We start from the raw sequence: 20,224 nt of genomic DNA, 5'->3' as shown, positions 1-20,224 counted from the left end.
TCTGTGGGTGAGCCTGAACATTACTGGAAAAAAGAAGTTGAGTGTTAAGCAGGAGGCTAGATTTGAAGAAATGCAGCTCTATTTATGTTCCCTTTGTTTGTTTAAAATATTTTCTGGAAGCTTTGCATTGTATTTTATCACTTCGTAGGTGTCCAGGCATCCTGATTGCCAATGAAATGAAGTTTTACTGATACTATTTATTGATATCCTCCAATCAGAAAGATATATATAACTAGTTTAATTATATGGTGAAAAGAGAAACATTAAGTTTACAAACCAGATGATTTAACCTATGAAATGTTTGTGGATCCTCTTTGTAAGAAGTGAAATCTGAAAAATGCAGAGACAGGTTTTTATTTAATAGTTTGTTGTTTGTTTGTTTGTTTTAAGCTGGTGGCTATGTAAGAAAGCATTAAATGTAGCACTGGTTATTTCTGGAGGGTTTGGATTCTTTGTGAGATCTGATTGGTTTGTTATTTAAGAAAAAAAAGTATCATTTATAGTTATTGAAATGCTCACTGCTCATCCTTGTCTGACGTTTCATCTGCTTTGTGTGCTGTTTTTAGAGAATGGGAAGTAAAAGCTTTTCTGCTTTCTCAAGCCCAGCTTTGTGACAGAATTGATATTTAATTAATGAAAACTAAGAGGTTACAGTACCCTTGCTTCCTCTGTTTTTTTGTTTCTGCAGCCCAGACTCCTTGGTTATAAAGCCCCAAAGTCTTTTCATCTCAGTGTGGAGAACAGGTGAAATGTTTATTTCTTTTTCTTTGAGAAATTTGCATTGAACAAAAGGCATCTTGAAAGTGTGTAAGTGCTCATTCTTTAAGATGAGAGAAGCCAACCTACCGTCTTTCTCATTCCTAATCCTCCCCAGTTAATCCTAATCCGTTTCAGACCTGTAACCTTTCTTAAGCATCACATGGGAGAAGGTTCTTAAGGCTGCTCAGAACTACTGTGCAGTAAATAAATCGAAGGATCTGCACTCCCTGCAGTACAGCACATGTGTTTTATTCTGCAGCTCTTGAAGGCAATGACAGTTTCTGCTGCATACGTAAGGGCACATCTTACTTCATTATTTAGATCTCCGAGGAGTTTCTGAGTCTGCAGTTGAGAAAGTCAGAGATTATTGATCACTTTGTTATTGAATGGTGATTATATAAGCAGAAGGAAAAAAAACTGGAGAGCAAGCTTCTTTTGTGTGTATTTTACTAAGTCCTTAAGCTAGCAATTGGTGGCAAGGTAAGTTGTATTTTTCTTTACTCTGTAACAGTGTTCTGTGTTCAGAAGTAGTCACTTGGCACCCGTAGTTTGAGGTGAAATGTCCTTTTCTGAAATGTCAAGGTGCATAAATCTATAGTTGGGACTTTTCTCAGTTCTCCTTTTTTGTCACTGCTGTAACTGTGCAGGTGCAGAGTTCAGTGCATGTATAAAATAAACCAAGTTTCACCATTTTGTTTCCAGCTACGAGCAGTTCCAAGATGTACACGTGGGACGTGAGTATTTAATCTAGGAGAGAAAGGAGGGATCATCACTTTCTCTCATGCTAGTGAATGTTTTTATTCTTGTGAAAATCATTTGACTTTATTTACTTTGTTGGTGACTTTAAGTGTCATGTTGTTGTTTTTCTGCTAGTGGAACTTAAATTTTGTTCCACTCTCACATCTCTCTTTCACTGTTTTCTTCCTAATAAACTCTCAGTGAGTGCACTTTATCTTCTCATTGCCTTCCAGATTCTGTTAATCTCTTCCCTCAGTTGTCCAAATGTCTGTAAAATGTACTAGCAGGGACTCAGTTGTACATGTGATATGGAAAATGTGTTATCTTAGTAAGTGTGCTGCTTTGACATTAGTTCCACGTGCTGGAGCAGCCTGTTGCTCCTTACCAGGAAGCTTTTGATTCATGAGGGTGGAGACCCAAATTCTGCATGCATTTGTGATCTGGACAAACCCAGTGATGTTACAGTACATAGAATTTGATTCAAAATGACACTGCTCACTTTGGCTTTGAGGTGATTAAATTAATATTTGCAATAAATCCAGAAATTTATTTAGGCTTTTGTTGCTGCTGTTTTGGACCATAATTTGTTTGCATGTTTTGTTTGTTTGTGGGGTTCTTTGTTTTTGTAGTTTCTTTCTTTAAATGAGATGTATGGACTTATGCAAGTTTTCCTTCATTAGCTTTTATGTGTTATTGTATCATAGGGTAGTATTAAGCAAGTCAGCAGCCTGTGTTGCAAAATCAAATATAATATCTCATGGCTTGGGAAATGGATGTGGAGTATGGCTGCTAGATTTTTCTTTTGCCTTTCCAGTGTTAACTCTGGTGAACAGGGAATGTGCCTCACCTCTTCACATCTGATCTTCTGCTGAGGCACTGAGCTTTGCTGTTCCATTAGTTGTCTATGTCAACGTGCAGCTCCTTCAGTCCATGCTTTTTTTTGGTGGCATTTTAGTAGTGTCCTGGAATAAGTGCATACATGAGGGTTCGTCACCTGCTTTACTTAGCATACATTTGCTAGAGGATGCTCAATGCAGCACTGCATCCCTGGGGAGAATCACAAGCTGAAAGCATCAGAATGTATTGCAGCTTCTCAAAAGAAATGCAGAAAGCTTGTTTCAGAACTTCTGAGTGCAACAGAGAAAATCTCAGTATCTCTGCAGGAGGGGAACAATGGGAAGAATGAGACAAGAGGAGAAGAGAGCCAGTTGTTTCAAACATGCATCGTTTTATCTCAGATTTACATTGAGTTTATATTTGAAGCAATGCTACCGTCACTGGGTTTTTCAGACTGCATTTTACAGGCTGCCTTTTCTTTGAAATGGGTTTTTAGTTAGGAGAGGCATGTATTTCACCGTGGGGTGGATGAGAAAGGATCAGAGGTGCTGAGCATTTGGGGTGGCTCCATTTCTTCCTCGCTCCTCCCACCCTTGAAACTTTAGGTTCTCTGATTTATTGCCCCTTTGCTCAGGTTGGGGCACTCAGAAGAATCGGAAGCAATGAAGTAAAAAAGTTGTTGGCTCCAGGAATTGCTTGAGAGAGACCTTTTAAATAAATAAGAGAAGTAGGTAGGAGAACTCTGTAGGTCCTTCTAATTCTTTATCATCCCTCTGTTGGGAACTCATTCTTAAAGTCGGGCTGTGCAAATAGAAAATGGTTGAGTTGGTCATCTTCTTTTGCTGGGAAGGGGGAAAATGAGGAAGAATTTTATTTTGCATCTCCAAAAGTGATCTCAAATCCAAGGTCATATTTGATCAAAACAGATAGGCAGTACCCCTAAACACACTGTAGGTGCCTATTGCTGTACTTGAATACTTATTTAAAGCATGTTCTTTTCTTTAAAAATTGATCTCACAATCAGTGTTCTAGATGCTGAAAAAGCAATTTTTCTCATGCTGGTATTTTTAAAGTTATCTTTAAAGCATCCATTCTTCCTTTGAGGCTGGTAGTGTCAGGTTCCTGAGATGCAGCTGGACACACGGGTTGTGTTGACATGCACTGCAGAAGAACAGTTGGCCACACTATCTGTGTTTCAGGGCTTTTACTTGGAACTGGCCTGAATCGGTTCCTGTGAACTAATTGCTCCCATTTAGCAGCCAGAGTGTGTCCTCTGGTGTCATTTCATCTGAAAGGGAGCCGTGCTGTGCTGTTTCAGACTGCTCTGTCACATATACCAGAATGCAGTGAGTGGAGATGTTGGAGATACCTGTTTCTAGAATGAATCATTCACATTGTTGCTTCTCTGGATAGCTCATAATTGTTGAAATTTTCACGTGTCTCTTTGGGAAGACATTTTTGTTTGAATTCCCATATTGGAATTCTAAGTCTACACATAGAAATTCTGAGCTTGAAAATCTGGTTTTGGGCATAATTTGCAGTGATTTCAGGCCATTTGTGGCACTGATAATAAGTAACGGTGTTAGAGTAAAAGCAGAGTGAGTGGTATTTTGTGAGGAACACTGTAAAGTATTCTCCTGTTGCATCATCTGTACAGCATGAAGATGCCATTGTGCAGTTCAGCATTCTGGGCAGGACAGAGAACTTCAGCATTTTATCCATCTAGAAACTTTGTGTGCTGACATCTAGTTCGGTATGGATCATCTCCCTGAGCAGAGTGCACCATGTACCTTACACAACACCGGATATGTTCCTTCAATTAGTGTTTCTGCCGATCTGTAGCTATTTTGAGAGGAAAGATGTGGGCTAGATAAAAAGAGAATGACGTAGGCAAAAGGGCTGCGGGAATGAGAAAAGGAGGAAGGATTTTCTCTCCTCTATTGAGAAGAAGGGCCTCTGCAGTCGTACTGCTCTGACCTTTCTTTCAGAAGCCTTTGAGATGTGGTCTCCTGTTAGCACCAGACCTAGCATTGATTAAGGTGATTCTGTTCTTTGATGCTGGCCAGGATCTGAGCAGTTGATGGCAGCATGCACCCCCACACTCAGGCAGATCCATGAGGTGAAGAAAAGCAGTGTTTATTTAACAAAGCTGATTATTTCCTTATGATAGCTAATTGTTATTTCAGACTTATCTCCCCTCATGCTGTGGAACTGCAAATAGATTTAAATACCATGTGTGTTCATCCCTCATAATGAGAGTTATCCTTCACAGACAGATTTACACATGAATATTTGCAGATACTGAAGTGTTGCCAAATCAACTTAATTACCTTGATGCTTCCAGATCAGTATCAAAAAGCCTAACTTCTTTTCCATGCACTGTACGAATGCCTCCAGTATGCAACCATGGAGGATTTTAGCACTCTTTGCCTTATCCAGGTGCTGTAGCTGTGTGTGAGAGAGGGAAGAGGTAGCATTAGGATCTGGAGCTGATGTCTGTTCTCAGAGCTCAATCTTGCTTATTTTTTGGTAGCATCTGAAATGGAGGTTCACGTCAAAGATAGCCACGTTGCTAAGAGTTCAGGAGCCTAAAATTAAACATGTGGAGTATTGTATGAATCCGCAAATGCTTGATTTATGTATCTACTGAACAATTACAGTAACTAGATACGTAGTATATGAAAGGTCCTGGAATTACTCCTATTCATACAGCTGAATTGAAATTTGAAACAGGATTGAAATTTAAGACAGGAATCCTCATGTCAGATGGTCTAAAAGACAACAGAGTAGCTGGAAACACCTGTTAGCAGAAAAGGTACGTGGGCTCAAGACAGGACATCGGCTTGTGGATCTTAATAAGTGTTAATATATTTAATTATAGACTCAGCACTGTGGGACATGCTGCAGCAGTTTGGATTCTGATCAGATGCTTTCCTGCACCTCTTGTGTGGCTTTGGTGATACTGAGCCAGTCTGTGGCATTCTAAGAGTACCGGTTGGAAAGCATGGGATCCGGTAGTTCTGTAAATGCCAACTACAAGTACTCTCTACAGAAGTCTGAAAATGGTGAGTGATTCTTTGAAATGTAACCTTTTCCTCTCTGCTCTTGCACATGCTGCTGGGAGGTTGTGGTGGATGTGCTTCTTTTCCAGATTACTCATTTTTCTTAGTAGTTCTGAGGGGAGTTTCTGTCTTTCAGATGTGTCCTATGATGAGGAATTTTGTGCAAAGACCCACACTAGGTTTGAGAAAATACCAGCTGTTTGGATAGTGAACCCAAATCTGACTGAAAGGGAAGCAGCAAAAAGCAGTTCTGCTGGAACTGACATCAAACAAACTTAAGAGTTTCTGGCTAATGTGCGTGTGTTGTAACCTCATGAGCTGTCAGGGTGATAGATGACAGCATGCTGCTGCTTCTGCTTCTGGCAGATCTTCTGTTTAAAGATGTTAGGGGTGCAGGACAGATAAAGCAGAAATATTAGCTCTAACTATCTGCCTGTATTTCTGCAGTGTCTCCTAAAGAAATCATACTCTACTGGCACTTGCCATGCAGGAGACTTGGCAAGATGATTCTGGGACACAATTGCTTTGGTTCTGTATGGTTTCAGAGAAAGAAGACAGCATTTGTTGACAGCTGATTTGTGAACTATAGTGCTAGCTTGAACAGGCATAGTTGAGTTCGAGTGCTGCCTCTTTGGCATGCTTTTCAGCTTAAAGATGAAATATGATTCAGTTTACTGCTTGGATCCTCATAAAATAGGTTTTAACATTTCAAAGGATCTCGTTTTCTGTTATACGTGTGGAATGATAACTACCATTTTCTGCTTGGGATTCACATGAAGTACGTCTGACTGTTGCTGCAGTACTTGGATGTTGTATCCCATGTTAGAGGAATGCAACATATTTAGAAGTTAGTTATTTTAGAGTGATTGTGACTATGGTTCTGGCTGCATGCTAGCCAAATTGCTGTAGAGAGAGTAAGGCTAGCGTGGAGGCCATTCTAATGGAAGCTTGAAAAGGTAGCATTGGAGCAAGCTGCAGGGGAAAAAAAAAAAGCCTTTTTTTTTTCATTTGCTCAGAGCCCTGCAGATCTGAAGGCACTTTTTCAGCCCAGGTAAAGACTGACATGAGTTATTTTTGAATTTAGGCTAACCAAATCTTACTTCCTTGTCCATGCCTACACAGTGACTCGGTTCCTCATCTGCTCAACAGAAACAGCTCTTCTCTTTGCATCTCCTTGTGGTTTTACAGTAGCATAAATTAGAAGGATTCTTGTATTTGACATACAAGCCGTCAGGTAAAGGTCAAGCAGTGTTTCATACTGAAGTACACAGAAGGTTTGCACAATTAATACAAGATAATTAACTGACTGTATTGCCTCTGTCTCTTGCCAGAACTTAGCAGCCTTTGGGGCAAGGCTGAGCGGTTTCAATCAAGGTTTTCCACTCAGTGCACCCCATTGCTCTTCCTGTTCTGGTGAACACAGCAGTGTTCACAGACCACATGCCAAGAGAATACAAGCTTCTGCAACAGTGCTAACTGTAGACCTCATTTGATTCTGGGGCCAGCCTCTAGGCAGAGCAGTTGTCCCTAGCTGAAGCTGATACAAAGAAGCTCTTTTCCTAACAGGAAATACTTTAAATGCAGGGTCCTAGATGTGAACAAAAAGGGACACAGAGCCTGATAAAAAGAGATGTCAAGTAGTGATGTAAAGTAACTAGGCAGTCCAAATAGAGACAAGACCAGCTAAGGTGGATATAAGTGTTCCTACAGATACGTAATGTAATACTGCAGAACTTGGAGAAGTGAATGGGAAATTGTACTAATGTGCTTTGCTTTAAAACACACACCCCATCTGAAATGATCTCTTAAAGAAAACTGCTGGAATTGGAGAAATGCAGAGAAATTATGTTTTAAACACCAAGTTGAAGCCATCATTTGGAGGGAAGAGCCTGGTGCCACTGCTGGCTGTGGACTGAACCATGAAACCACTTGGAAACCCCTGACCTTTCGTTCCTTCTGTGTCATTAAGCAGATGAAGAGCTGGTTTTCTCCTTTCTCTTTATTTTACTCCAAGATAACAATACATGAACACAGATCATTTTGAAGTTTGACCAGAACTGCAGAAGCTGAGGTATTTATTTGTCTTGAAGGAAGATAAAACCTGTAGTTTTAAGTTTCTGGAAAGGGATTGTCTATTCATCTATCTATTAACACTGAAGAATGTATTTAGATGTGCTGGCAACAATAGATTGTTAACATCGGTGGTGAAGAGCTGACAGCAATAGTTAGGAGCACTTCAGAGGTATCTGGTTGGGTGAGGTGAGATCACCTTTTGAAACAGAGTGAAAAGATGTGGGTATTCTGTTGTGCTTAATGTTTAGGCATCAGAACGCCTTTTCTGAAAACTTGCTCCTGGAAAAGACAGGTCCCTCTTCAGTTGTGAGGATCAGGAAAGGAGCATAGCAGGGTTATCTCAGCTGGTCCAGCCACTGAAGCTCAGCGGGTTGGTTCTGACTTTGTTCTGTAGCTTTCAAGGCAGCTGTTCTGATCCAAAGATGGTACCGGCGCTACGTCGCTCGCCTGGAAATGCGCCGACGGTGCACTTGGAGAATCTTTCAATCCATTGAGTACGCCTGTGAGCAGGATCAGATTAAGGTAAGGTGCTAAGGAAAGGAGTACGTGGGGAAAGTCCTCTCGCCATGAGAATGAGCCAATGGCCAACTATTTTAAGGCAGAAACAAGCAGCTTCTTCCTGTGTAAGTATGCAACATGTAGGATATCGTAACCCATGGATGGAGAGAGAAAAACATTTTTCTGAGGATCTGCAGGGACTGCTGCTGTAAAAGCAGCTAGAGGTGAATGGAGCAGTCTAGGGAGGAAAGAACTTCATGTATTAGGGAAGCAGAGTAATATCCACGTGTCGAGCATTTCACAACTTTGTATTAAATTTAGAGGGGGTTGTTATTTACGGGTATGGAGTTTTATTTGTTTGTTTTTTGTTTTTATTTAGTGAACTCTGTCTCCTATGGAGCTTATTCTCTCTTCCCTCTTAGAGAACATTCCTGACCTGCTGTTATTAGACATTACAGTAGGCAGGGCCCCCTCTCTGAATTCTCAGCGAAGAAGATGCTGGCTGTGCCTCTTGTTTCTGGCTGCTGGCTGGTAGCCCTGCAAGTGCTTCAGGGCTGAGCTTTCTGCCTCTTTTTTACCTAAAGACTTCCTGTCTGGTTACGTGATATAACCCTAAGAAATGGGGTTTGAATCAAAGACCTAAAGAGAATTTAAAATCATAAGCCATTTTCTGAGCCTGAATGCGAAAGGCAATCTTCATTGCATTGCTTTGGTTTAACTTTGCTTAATATTCTTGGCCTTTCTGCCAAGCAGAGAGAGGGCTTAGGGGTGTTCTTCCATGTAGCTTTCCCTTCAGCCGTTCCCTTCACCCTTCACTACTTCCACTTCATTACAAGAAAAACAATACAGAATAGGTATAGCTTGATTTGTCGTACGTGCCAGACAACATGAGAAGGGCAAGGATGATATTTGTAGAAAGGAGATAATGTTAACTTGCCACTCTGCAGAATTTCCAGTGAGTGCTGGGGATATTCCAGAGTGAATGATGATGGGCTTTCTTTCTTCTTGCAGCTTCACAACTTCTTCAGTTACCTCATGGACAACTTCACACCAAGCAGCAGTAAAGAAAGTAAGCTTGTATGTGCCTTTTGGAGATGGGGAACCAGCAGCTCAGAGGGTTGCACCCTGTATTTGTTGTCCAGTGCTGGCCCTTCAGAGTAGCGAGGGGAGGGCAAGGCATCAGGAAACTGCATAGAGTGAATTACATGGAGGCTGTCAGAGCTGTGCAAGGGATGTAGAGCAATTCCTACTCATTAAGAGCTGGAAGGGGGAATAAAACCTCAGTACGTTTTCTAAGAACAGTATTAGAAATCTGCCTTTTATAAGTGGTCCCTGGTTGCCAGCACTTTGCAGAATCCATTTCTGAAGGTACAGAGAATCTGTATCTAGGGAACTGTGCTCCAGAGTATCTACATTACTTACATTCAGTCTCTCACTTATTGTCTGGGGAAAGAAGTGGTGCTGCAACCAATACAGTCTATTTCTGAATCTGCAGCGAGCATTACATATTATTTCCTAGTGCTAGGAACTTGCTAATGAACTTAGGTCTGAAATCTAATGGTGACATGTCAGAATTAGCTATTTACATTGCTGACCATAACCTGCCAAAGAGCTCATTCCTTCCTTTCACGTTGGCACCCTGTTTTCTAATAGCCACACAATATATTTAAAAGCAAAGCCCTGTCAAGGAAGGAGCGTATTTTTTCAGTGTCTTTGCAAAATAGCACAATAATGCCCTGGTGCTTGATACGGGATGTGACATCTTATGGCAATGAAAAAGAATATATATTTATATAAATTTGGGACAATACTGAGCATGTGAGTGGGTGTAGGCTTAGAAAAGCAGTGTCACATATGAAACAGTTCCGCGTTATACTGTTGTGCTTGTCATTGAAAATAACACTTCACTGAACCATGGCAACCAGTACCCACGTTTTTGTAGAAACTGGTGTAGCTGCCAGCATGGTTTGATGCACAGCACACTGACTGAATCTCGACCCTGTAGCCTCTTTCTCACCACAAAATCTGTAGTTGTGTCAGACCAGGAGCTAGCTCCTGCTGCTGCTCTAGCCTGAGCAACAGCTTGTCTTTATCGAAATACAAGGACGGTGGATTGAGCCAAATTAACTTTTTCTCTTCTCTATCTTTTTAAATAAACAATCAAACCAACCAATCTGCCATCCAGGGGATTTTATCAGTCGCATGTTCATAAGTGGAGAAAGCTTCAAAGAGGCAGAACTGGAGAAGTACTGCGACTACGAATCCCTGCAGGTGCCAGACTCCTACACTGGACCCCACCTCTCTTTTCCACTCCTTCCTGACCATGCAACTGCCTTGCTGGAAGCTTTCCAACAAAAACAAGTAAGGATGCAGAAAGGAACCACACTTCCCCTTTTACATACAGAGGTGTGGACAGCTGATTTGTGTCTGGACTTCCCAGCAGCTAGACTCATTTGAACATGAGCAGCTGGCAGGTGGTTAAGCCAAGGGGTAGAAATGATCTGGTAGGTATTTTACAGAGCAACTTTTTTTCCTGTCAGAAAACGTAGTTCTAACAAACTGCAAAATCTTTGTAGGTATGTGCCAGTATTAAACTTCAGCTTCATTTTTAAGAAACCCCACAGTAGTCCACATTGGAACATTTTCTCATTCTTTTGGTTGCAGTGCTTTTATTTGTAAAAATGTATAGGATGGCCCAGGTGGAAAGAATTTATAAAAATTGATTTTGCTGTGCATATTTGATTCATGGGAAAAAATATACTTGAAATGGAGAAAAAAAAAGTCCAGTATCAATTCATCAATCTGAACTACATAAATCCTTGTATTATTGCAGTGCTCTGCTTCCATCCATCAGACAACGTGCTGAACAGCAAAATGTTTCAAAGCATCCCTTACCCAAACATAGCAGGACTTCTAACACAAAGTCTCTAGAGCCTGTTAACTGCTTTTTCAGTGGCCTCGAGCAAACATACTTGTGCAGATCACATGGCAGTTCAAAAACTGGCTTGACGTAATGAAAGCAAAGAAAAATGTAGAAGATAGTAGCTTCTTACCTGTGATACTGGTCTGGAATTTCTGCTGCTGCAGGGGATGGTGCTGCCTAGCATTGATGACAGGGTGTGAGGGCTTTTGGGTGTTGTTGCCACCTTTCCTGAGGCCAAGGTGGAGCTGCTTTTGCCTGGTACTTGTGTTGTCTTGTTTGCAAGCTGTGACTGTCATCACAGTGGAGGTTGTGTGAGTCTCCCATCCAGGCTATTGCAGAGGGCCCTCTGGGCCTTTGCAGACAGCTGCATTGCTGCTTGGAAGTCTCTGATTTCCTGCTTTAATTCCTTCGCTTTCTCCTAGTAGCAGCTCCACGCTCGCTATGTCTTAAACCTTCTACATGAGACCAGGAAGCACCTCAAGCAGTTGCCAAACATCAGTCACGTCTCCACCTGCTATAGTGAGGAGGTCACCGTGTGTGGTACGTCTGAGTGGGAAAGCACTGCACAGTCTTTGGGGGAGAATGCTTAGGTGGAAGGGATGGAAAACATATGAATTGGTACTATATGACGATAGAACATAAATGCAGTCTGCATGTAAAATGTGTACTGTGTTGAGGGGCAGCTGGAGCTTTCTCTGACCTATCTGGGTTTACCCTACCATGCTGTATTTGATCTGCAGCCTAGACTTGCATGAACCTTTTAAGCAGCAAGCCTCTGCTATGGCTTGGTTTCAGCTTGGATTGCAACAGTAACCTTGAACCTCATGCCAAACCTTGAACTTCCTAGAGTATTTTACTGGCCATTAATTTATAGAGGAAATACTTTAACTGAAAAATATACCAATAACTCCCTATAAATTAAACACACTGTGACTTGTCTTTTTGTGCCTGTTAGGGGACTTGCATGGCCAGCTGGATGACTTGTTCCTCATATTTTATAAGGTAAGCACCTTTGGTGAGGAAGAGACCGGCCAGACATGTTGAGAGATATCACATGGGTCATGCAGAGAAACATTTGCAAATTGGGCCCTTACAGTGTAGTTCTCCAGGTCAGTTTAAATGGCTTTACAAAGCGAAAGCTTATTTCTTCACTGATTTTAAATCTCTAGGAACTATTGGGATATACGCATACATTTGGGAAGGGCCAGTGAAGGTATTTTATTATTATTATATTTATTTTTTAAAGTCCTAATACCAATGGCACTGCCTTCTGACTCTCTGTTTTCACTTTTCAGTGCATTTGCCACTGGGAGACTAGAAGATAAAAAATAAGTTAGGATCTATTCTTTATGGTAACTTGGGATAGGAGTGAGAGGGTGTGCAGCTGGTGGGAAGACATATGAAGGTCATGGAGAAACCTCTCTTGTAACATAGTACCTCTCCTTACTTTTACAGAATGGCCTTCCTTCTCCTTCCAAGTCCTATGTGTTCAATGGGGACTTTGTAGATAGGGGCAAACAGTCCCTTGAGATCCTCATCATCCTTTTCACCTTTCTCTTGATATATCCAAAAGAGGTTCATCTCAATCGTGGGAACCATGAAGACCACATGGTCAACTTACGGTATGGGTTCCTTGTAGGCTGATGGGTTCCTTGTGGGCTGAAACTTCAAATTGTCACTGCAAAATCTTACTCAGCTTCTGTTCTCCTGTTCCTAGGTATGGTTTCACCAAGGAAGTAATGCAGAAATACAAGGTAGGCATGTGGTAATGTTGTCTGCAGCATGTGAGATGTGGACTTTGAAGGCCTGATGCTTCATCTTTTTCTTTCTGTCCTGTCCTCCTAGACACATGGGAAGAAAATCTTAAAGATGATTCAGAATGTATTCTGCTGGCTACCTCTGGCCACTCTGATTGATCAGAAAGTCCTTGTTATACACGGGGGTGTCTCTGATACTACTGATCTGGACATGCTTGAGAAAATTCAAAGGAACAAAGTAGGTTTTATTTCCTGGATGTTGCAAGAGAAATCTGTGTTGCTGATTTGTGGTTGGAGAGCTTACACCTGCATACCAGCTTGGCTGCTGACAAGAGAAATGTAAAGGACAGTTTTTGTAGTCAAAAAGTGTGTTTGGATACAGTCTCAGAAGGCACTGATTTTGTTTAATACAGTGTGTGCAGAAGACGTAAAGGGAAGAAATGTTATTGACTTGTGGAAGCTGAGAGTATTGTAGTCAGGTGAACAGACAATTACATAGTTACATGGATGTGCTGATGTTGACAGTAATAACAGCAGTGACAGGATCTTGTCATTCCATAGTTTTAGCCTTTTTTGTTTCCTTTTTCTGAACACTGTATTTCTAGAGGGATTGTGAGAAGTCATTTATCTGTGCCAAACATGCTAGTTGAGAAAATACTACTTCCCTTCTCTAAATATGACAAGCACTTGCATTAGTCATTAGTCTTCCCCTAATTCTGCGGCTTTGTTCCAAGTGCAGATTAACTCTATGCAATCTATCTTTTGTAAAACGTCTGAGCAGCATGAATTCAGTGAAGAAGAGATGAATCTGTATTCAGGTTGTGTTCGTGGCCCCAGCTGTACAAGTGGCACTAGTAACCTACAATGAATCACCATTTCACAGCAGTAAAGTCACCTGAGGCTTAGTGGCCTGGGTCACTCAACAGATTGACAGTAGAAGATGTTAGAGCTAGAGATCCAGCTTTCCAAGCCATTTGACTCTATGCTTTCTCTCCTGCCTCTTTCAGTTCATTTCTGTATTGAGAGGGAAGAAGAGAAAAGAGTCAAACAGAAATGTGGAAATAAAGGAGATAAATGGAGAGAGCCAAGCAGAGCCTGATCCAGCAGGGAGTGAGACAATACCTGGCTTACCCTCACAGCCTCGACCAGCCCAGGCTCCCAGCATGGCCAACAGGCTGGAGTTCTCCAGGTGGGTCCGGCAAACAGTACAAGAGCAAATCGAGTGGTGCCGCAAGTTGGTGGACATCAGTGATTCAGAGGAAGAGGAGCTCACTTGCTCCAGTTTGGTCTCCTTAACAGACCTGAATGGGCCGTGCTGGACTCGCCAAGAGGAGTGGAAGCAGGTAAGCGGTATAAGCAGGGCTCTGCTTTTGGTGCCTTCCACAGCTTTGTTCACTGTTCCTTTGAGGAATATTGCTAGAAAATGTGTGGGTCAGAGCTCAGATCTCTCTGCAAAAAGATTTTTGCTGATCTGCAAAGTGGAGCTAAGGAGCAAGTCAGTGCTGAAGTGCCATCAGAGGAGCTAATCGATTTTCTGCTGTTTTTTGACCAACTGCTCTGTTGTCTGCTCCCTGGGGACATGGTGTGCTATGTCCAGCCCGTCCTTTGGCGTGAATCACTAGCAAGTGAAGAGCTGTACGTGACTCCTGTAGAAGAATGCAGGCTGTGAGTGGTGCTACCTGCTGTTTTGCCATTGCCTTTCTCCTAGCCTTGCACATCAGGCTCTTCACTGTGTTTTTGGCTTTCTGCACTCCAGGCTCTGTGCCTGTTCCAGCATTTGTCCTCAGCACAGCACTCCCTTGTTGTGTAAAACTGTTCGAGCATAGAGTGGGGTGACAGGATTTTGTGATTCACTGCAGAGGAGATAAATAATAAGCAAGACTGGCTGTAGAGCCCAGTGTTTATGTCATTTGCAATGTGCGCACAGGATATTTGAGGTCAGCGCTGTAGCTACTGAGTGAGTGTGTTGTTTGCTGTGACAAGGGAGTTGTGATCTTGTGTACTAAGAGCAGACTGATCGTCTGGTTTTATCCGAGCTGTACTGTGAGGAGGTTGCTCTCAGTGCCTGGGAACTTGATTTCCTCTTCCTGTTGGACCAGTCTGTTTGGGAGACTCTTCTATGTGCTGTGAAACCATCTTCCTCACCACACATTGCATATGATATCCTGGCATCACACACCTTATCAGCGTAAAGCTGTATATTGAGGTCAGGGTTAAAGAGATTAAACTTTAATCCGCATAGTGGCTACTGAGTCAGCACTTACAGTAGTGGAGGCTGCTGAACATCCAGACTGGTGTGCAAAGGAGTTTAGTACTAAGCCCTCTCTTGGTCCAGGGATCTGCTGGGTGTACTTGCCCTGGGACATGTTCTGGGATGCAGGAAGACAGAAAAGAGTCTCTAAAATCCAGCATAAGCAAAGGGAAAAAGCTTGTATCAGGCCTGATTCATGGACACCACTCTTCCTCAGGTGCTTTGGGTGTAGTTGTAGTTCTGGGCTAACAGCAGTGTTACTTCTCTGGTGGGTCAGGGCTGTGACAGTCCCGCAGAGCAATATGGAAGTTCAGCTGTGATTCAGGAAACATCTCTGCGCTACGGTAGCAGCAGTGGTCCCAGCAGGGGTGCAGAGATGGTGCTTTATTTGCTAAGTAAATCTCAATGGGTACACATCATTCAGTGAACTATTCTGTTTCAGATTTTAGACATTCTCTGGAGTGACCCCATGCCTCAGGAGGGCTGCAGAGAAAATACAGTGCGAGGTGGTGGCTGCTACTTTGGGCCTGATGTGACGAGGAAGATCCTTGAGAAGTACAACCTGCAGTTCCTCATCCGCTCCCATGAGTGCAAGCAAGAGGGCTATGAGTTCTGTCACAACAGGAAGGTTGGTGAGGATGTGGTGGAGCAATCCTCCTGCTGTAGTGTTTGAGGAGGCTTGTCTCTGTTCTCTATTTCTTCCAGTGTCTGTTGTTTTTTTTTTTAAGTATATATGAAATTATTGAGCAGCCATATCAGGTGTTACTGAAATATGCTCTCAGCTGAGTACTGAGGTTGGGGCAGTCTGAGACAGCTTCTCTGTGGGGGGAACTGTTACAAAGGAAAAGCACATTCCTGTGTTGTGAGAAATGACTTGAATTCATTTGTGCAATTGCCTGCACTTAAAGCAACTGTTTCTGAAGATTAAATATGCAAGAGGTGTTAATAAGCTGCTGCCCCAAAGTTTTGCTCTCAGAAATCTCGGGTGACTTCAGTGGCCTCAGCTGAGGCGCTCTGCACACTGCACTGTAAGGTGGAAATTTGCTGGCAGAGTGCAGAGAAACCACAGAAGCCCAGCATGTGGTCAGGTTGATGCAAGGCTGGTACCACCCCTGAAGAACTCTTGCCTCGCTCTTTCCTTTCCACGTGAAATATGTTTCTTTCATCATCTGCTGACTTCAGGTGGGATCACTGCATTGTTTTCATACTTACATATGTTTAATATTGCATGTACGTTCTGACTGTAAATACCTTTCTTTAGGTACTGACCATATTTTCAGCCTCAAACTATTATGAGATTGGCAGCAACAGGGGAGCCTATGTGAAGCTGGGGCCAGACCTGGTCCCCCATTTTGTTCAGTACCAAGCGAACAAGACGGCCCACACCCTCACCATGACCCAAAGGCAAGGCTTTTGCTGATAAGAATTCACCAACTCAAAATTCCCAAAGGGAAAACTTTGGGAGCTTTGAGAAAGTTTGGCTCCAAAGCTGAACTTTCATAGCTTCGTGCTCATCATAGCTCTGAGGGAGGGCTTTGCACTGAAATTACTGAGGGAAGTTCACAATGGACAAGGAGAAAGCAATCGAGGGAGCATTACAAGGTCAAAACAGCTCTTTTTGTTATTGGCTGCTGATTTTCCAGCTTTTCTTCTCAATGTCACGTTTTAACTTTTGACCCTTCCTGAAGTTCCTTTCCCCTTTGTTACTTTACAAAGTTGCACATCTGTTAAAAGCATATGTAACTGTCAGGGTAGAACAACTGAAACAAAAATATGTAAACAAAAACAGGTGAACACCAACTGTGGAAAGGTTGCTAGGATAGGTTGTTTTTCCCTAGACCTGAACTAGCTGCTGACAGTTTATATAGGCAAGGGCAATGGTTTCTTTGCTTTGGCAGGGATTCACAGCCTCAGCTGTGGGAAATATTGCTCTAGGTATTCAGTGCCTTGTCATGGGCACTGCAGAGAAGCAGTAGCTGTGGAGTGCCATTGTGTGAGGGTGTAGGCAGTCCATGGATAGGCCAGAGGACTGGGATGTGCAGCTTCCCTTGCACTTCACAGCACCTCCTTAAGATGCTTTTCTTTTCTGCATCCTTCAGAATCAGCAGAGTAGAGGAGTCAGCCTTTCGAGCCCTGCGGGAAAAGCTGTTTGCTCACACCTCTGCCCTCATCAGTGCGTTCAAGGTGTATGATAAAGATAATACAGGTAAACCTGAGCCACAAGACACTGAGTTAATTCTCTGGTGGGATGGAGTGGAAGAGGATAAGTTGAGTGCATGTCTGGTTGGGAGACTCCTCACTTAACAGCTGTCAGCAACTGTCATAGGTAGAAGGCTTTGCAAGACTTTGCCAGTGTTGGTCCTGTGTGCTGTTATTCAGTCTCTCTTCTGTTTTAATGCCTTATAATGAGGAGGTGCTGGAAGAGAAGCAAGAGGTGATGAGCCTTATGTGTAGCAGTTCCAAACTTGGTACAAGGAGAACACTTTGGAACAGGAGTACTGAGAAAGCATTGGAAAAAATGACCTGGAACAAATCTGTCATGTGTCACTTGTATGAGTGGTCTCTAGAGTCTCTACAATCCTGGAGTCTAAAATCTCTGGGAAGAAGAAATTAAGGGATGTCTTCTGTGCCAGCTATGTCTGTTAGAGTCTTAGAAATAGACCTGTGAGTTCATAATCTTCAGGCTGCTTTTGCACCAGCCAGGAGTCAGCGGAGCTGAGGGGGATCTGTCTTTATGTGCCTTGGGGGAAAGGGACACAGCAGTCAGCAGAACAGTCTTCCTTCCCTGACTGTGAAACTGTTCATGGAAGTCCAGTTTAACTGTTAGAGCAGCTACTAAACCGGGAGCTTTTCTGTGTTTCTGGATCACTGAGTAACTACTCATGTAGTTGTGCAGGCCAGCAGCTGCAGGAAGCACTGGATGCAGGCCACAGATTTGTAATGAAGTATTCACATTTCACAGTGTTCAGAGGTTTGCAGCTTAACAGCCCTTATTTGTTGCAGTAGTCAAAAACTAGCTGAGGCTAGAGGGAGCAGAAAACACTTCTACTGTGCAGTGGCTGCTGTAGGCAGATGTCTGTACAGCTGTGTAAGGCCTGTATGTGTACTGAAGAGCTCACAGGTGCCATGGAGAAATGGAGCTGTTGCTGTCAGCAGCACAGTAGGCTGGGTATGCATGCTGTTGTAAGTTTTTTGCTTTGGTGGCAGGGAGAGCATTAAATGCTTTTGCTGTGTTACTGCTTTATCAACCTACTAGCTAGCAGGGCACCTTGAGAGTTTTCTTTGATGTCAACTGTTCTGCAGCTTGGCATAACGGATCTTATGGGGATGGCTTCTAGCCTGGCCCTATAGCACCTGGGGGTGATACTCTTCATGTGTTTTCAGCCACTGGTCTCAGCAGTCTCTATGACTTTCCCTTTTCCTTACAGGAAGGATCACGCTGAGCAACTGGGCGACAGCGGTGGAGTCAGTGTTGCGCCTGGGATTGCCGTGGCGGATGCTGAGACCACAGCTGGTGCGCAGCACAGCAGATGGCATGCTGGAGTACAGGTCTTGGCTTGATGATTTGGCCGTGGAGCAGCGGAGCCAAGAGGTAAGAGCTCCCCCTCTTCTGTCAAAGCAGAGCAGCTCACAGGATCTCAGTGCGTGGGGCCAAGTATGGCAGGAAAGGCTAGGAGGAGAGTAGGTGGTTCCTGCATAATCCAAAAGCATAATGAAATCAACAAAGCGCTTGCATGAAGTATTCTAGAGGTGCTTGTTCCACTGCAGAAATGGGTGATACAAATGAGATAAAAGCCTAGAGCTAGTTTTGGATACAGGCTTCTGAATGGGAAAACTATATTCCATTCGGTGATTCACAGCTTTCCTGATTGCACCCAGCAAAAATAACTGCAATGGTTGTAGCTTGAGTTCCTTTCGACTCTGCTGGCCTGGGAAAGCAGTCCATTTGGAAGTGACAGGTTGCTGGTGTGCTTTAATTCAGACTTGCACAGGGGGCTGAGGCATCGCAAACTCATTCCGTAATGTATCCACAATACAAACTGCATTTCTAGCTAACTAACTCCCAAGAGCCATAAACATTTTTAATTATGGGAAGATTTGCAGGAAGTGCTCAGAGCAGAAGTACAGAGCTGTTGAAAATGGTAGAAGGAGCATGACAACATGTTGTCTTTCAGCACATCCAGTCGAGCTTGCTGGAAGTTATCTATCGAAACAGATCCAACCTGGAGACCATATTCAGGATCATAGACAGAGATCATTCAGGTGAGGTGTACTGCACTCCATTCCATTCTACCTTTGGTCTTCCTTTAGTATCTACTAAGGCATTTTAATTTAATGGTGTAGGGCACATATCTTCTTCCTTCCTACATCAGGGTTGCTGCCTCAATAGCTTCTGTAATGTTGGTGCATGTTTCTACAAACGAGGCATTTCAAAGGAATAGTGCAGCTGAGGCAGGGAATTAAGATTTTTTTTTTCTGAAGGAGTTCAACAGAAAAAAAGAGTTATGAGAGCAATGATAGTAATGCAGAGTCTTTGGATTCTGAGTTATCATTTGCTCACGAGCAGTTGTCTCTACCATATCACTTAAGAAAGGAGAACAGATAAATCTTCCTCTTGTTCACATGCACTGTTTTATGTCTCTGCCACTTTTATTTTGTACTTTATCCATTGTTATCCATGCTAGGAACTTTAGTTGCAGCATCTGAAAGTCACTTCCTTCCTCTAGGGTAGCAGGCAGTGAATCTGAGCAGGTGCTGGCAGCCTTGTGCTGAGGTAGCTTTGCCTTCTTGCCTCACAGGTCTCATCTCATTTGAGGAGTTCCACCAAACCTGGAAGCTGTTCAGCTCCCACATGAACATTGAACTCACAGACGATGGCATCAATGACTTAGTTCGCAGCATTGATTTCAATAAGGATGGAAACATTGACTTCAACGAGTTCCTGGAAGCCTTCCGCCTCGTCAAACAGTCCCAGTAGTGACAACCCGCGGTGGATCATCACATCCAATGCCTTGTCTGCCAAGCCAGAAGGACTGCGTCCTACCTAACTGCAGAGCACGCCCGCAGCCACAAAACAGGGAGAGGGAAAGCAGTCCCTGGTGCTCTTCTTTGAAGACAGGGCCTGTGCAGCCAGCAGCTGTGATCCATTTTGGGAAGGTAATGGTAAAATAGATAAGCTGCACTTCCATTACTACTACATCTTGAAAGGAGCTGCATTATAAATAAAAAGACCCTGCTCAAAGGGAAATGCAAGTTAACTTCTGTCATTAGTGCATGTCATGAAATTTTACAAGTCTATTCAAGTTGAGTCAAATTAAAGTAAGGG

At 43.0% G+C, this 20,224-nt stretch overlaps 1 protein-coding gene across 1 annotated transcript; it reads left to right on the top strand.

Annotated features, from left to right (window-relative positions):
- The first annotated feature begins 1,480 nt into the window (after positions 1-1,480).
- Positions 1,481-20,120, top strand: PPEF2 (protein phosphatase with EF-hand domain 2). Its single transcript, XM_065736734.1, has 17 exons — positions 1,481-1,546; positions 5,216-5,399; positions 7,864-7,991; positions 8,979-9,036; positions 10,153-10,328; positions 11,316-11,430; positions 11,846-11,892; positions 12,346-12,512; positions 12,608-12,644; positions 12,736-12,885; positions 13,655-13,990; positions 15,341-15,526; positions 16,160-16,302; positions 16,998-17,104; positions 18,327-18,490; positions 19,074-19,161; positions 19,698-20,120. Exons 2-17 carry the CDS (start codon positions 5,339-5,341, stop codon positions 19,874-19,876), a joined length of 2,142 nt encoding a protein of 713 aa, XP_065592806.1. The 5' UTR covers positions 1,481-1,546; positions 5,216-5,338; the 3' UTR covers positions 19,877-20,120.
- Positions 20,121-20,224: the final 104 nt, after the last annotated feature.

This window comes from Cyrtonyx montezumae, unplaced genomic scaffold (assembly GCF_038088225.1).
Source record: "Cyrtonyx montezumae isolate F1298 unplaced genomic scaffold, pur_monq_1.0 scaffold_2, whole genome shotgun sequence".
NCBI lineage: Eukaryota > Metazoa > Chordata > Aves > Galliformes > Odontophoridae > Cyrtonyx > Cyrtonyx montezumae.
Note: the sequence above shows the minus strand (reverse complement) of the source record. Positions and strands in the feature narration are given on the sequence as shown.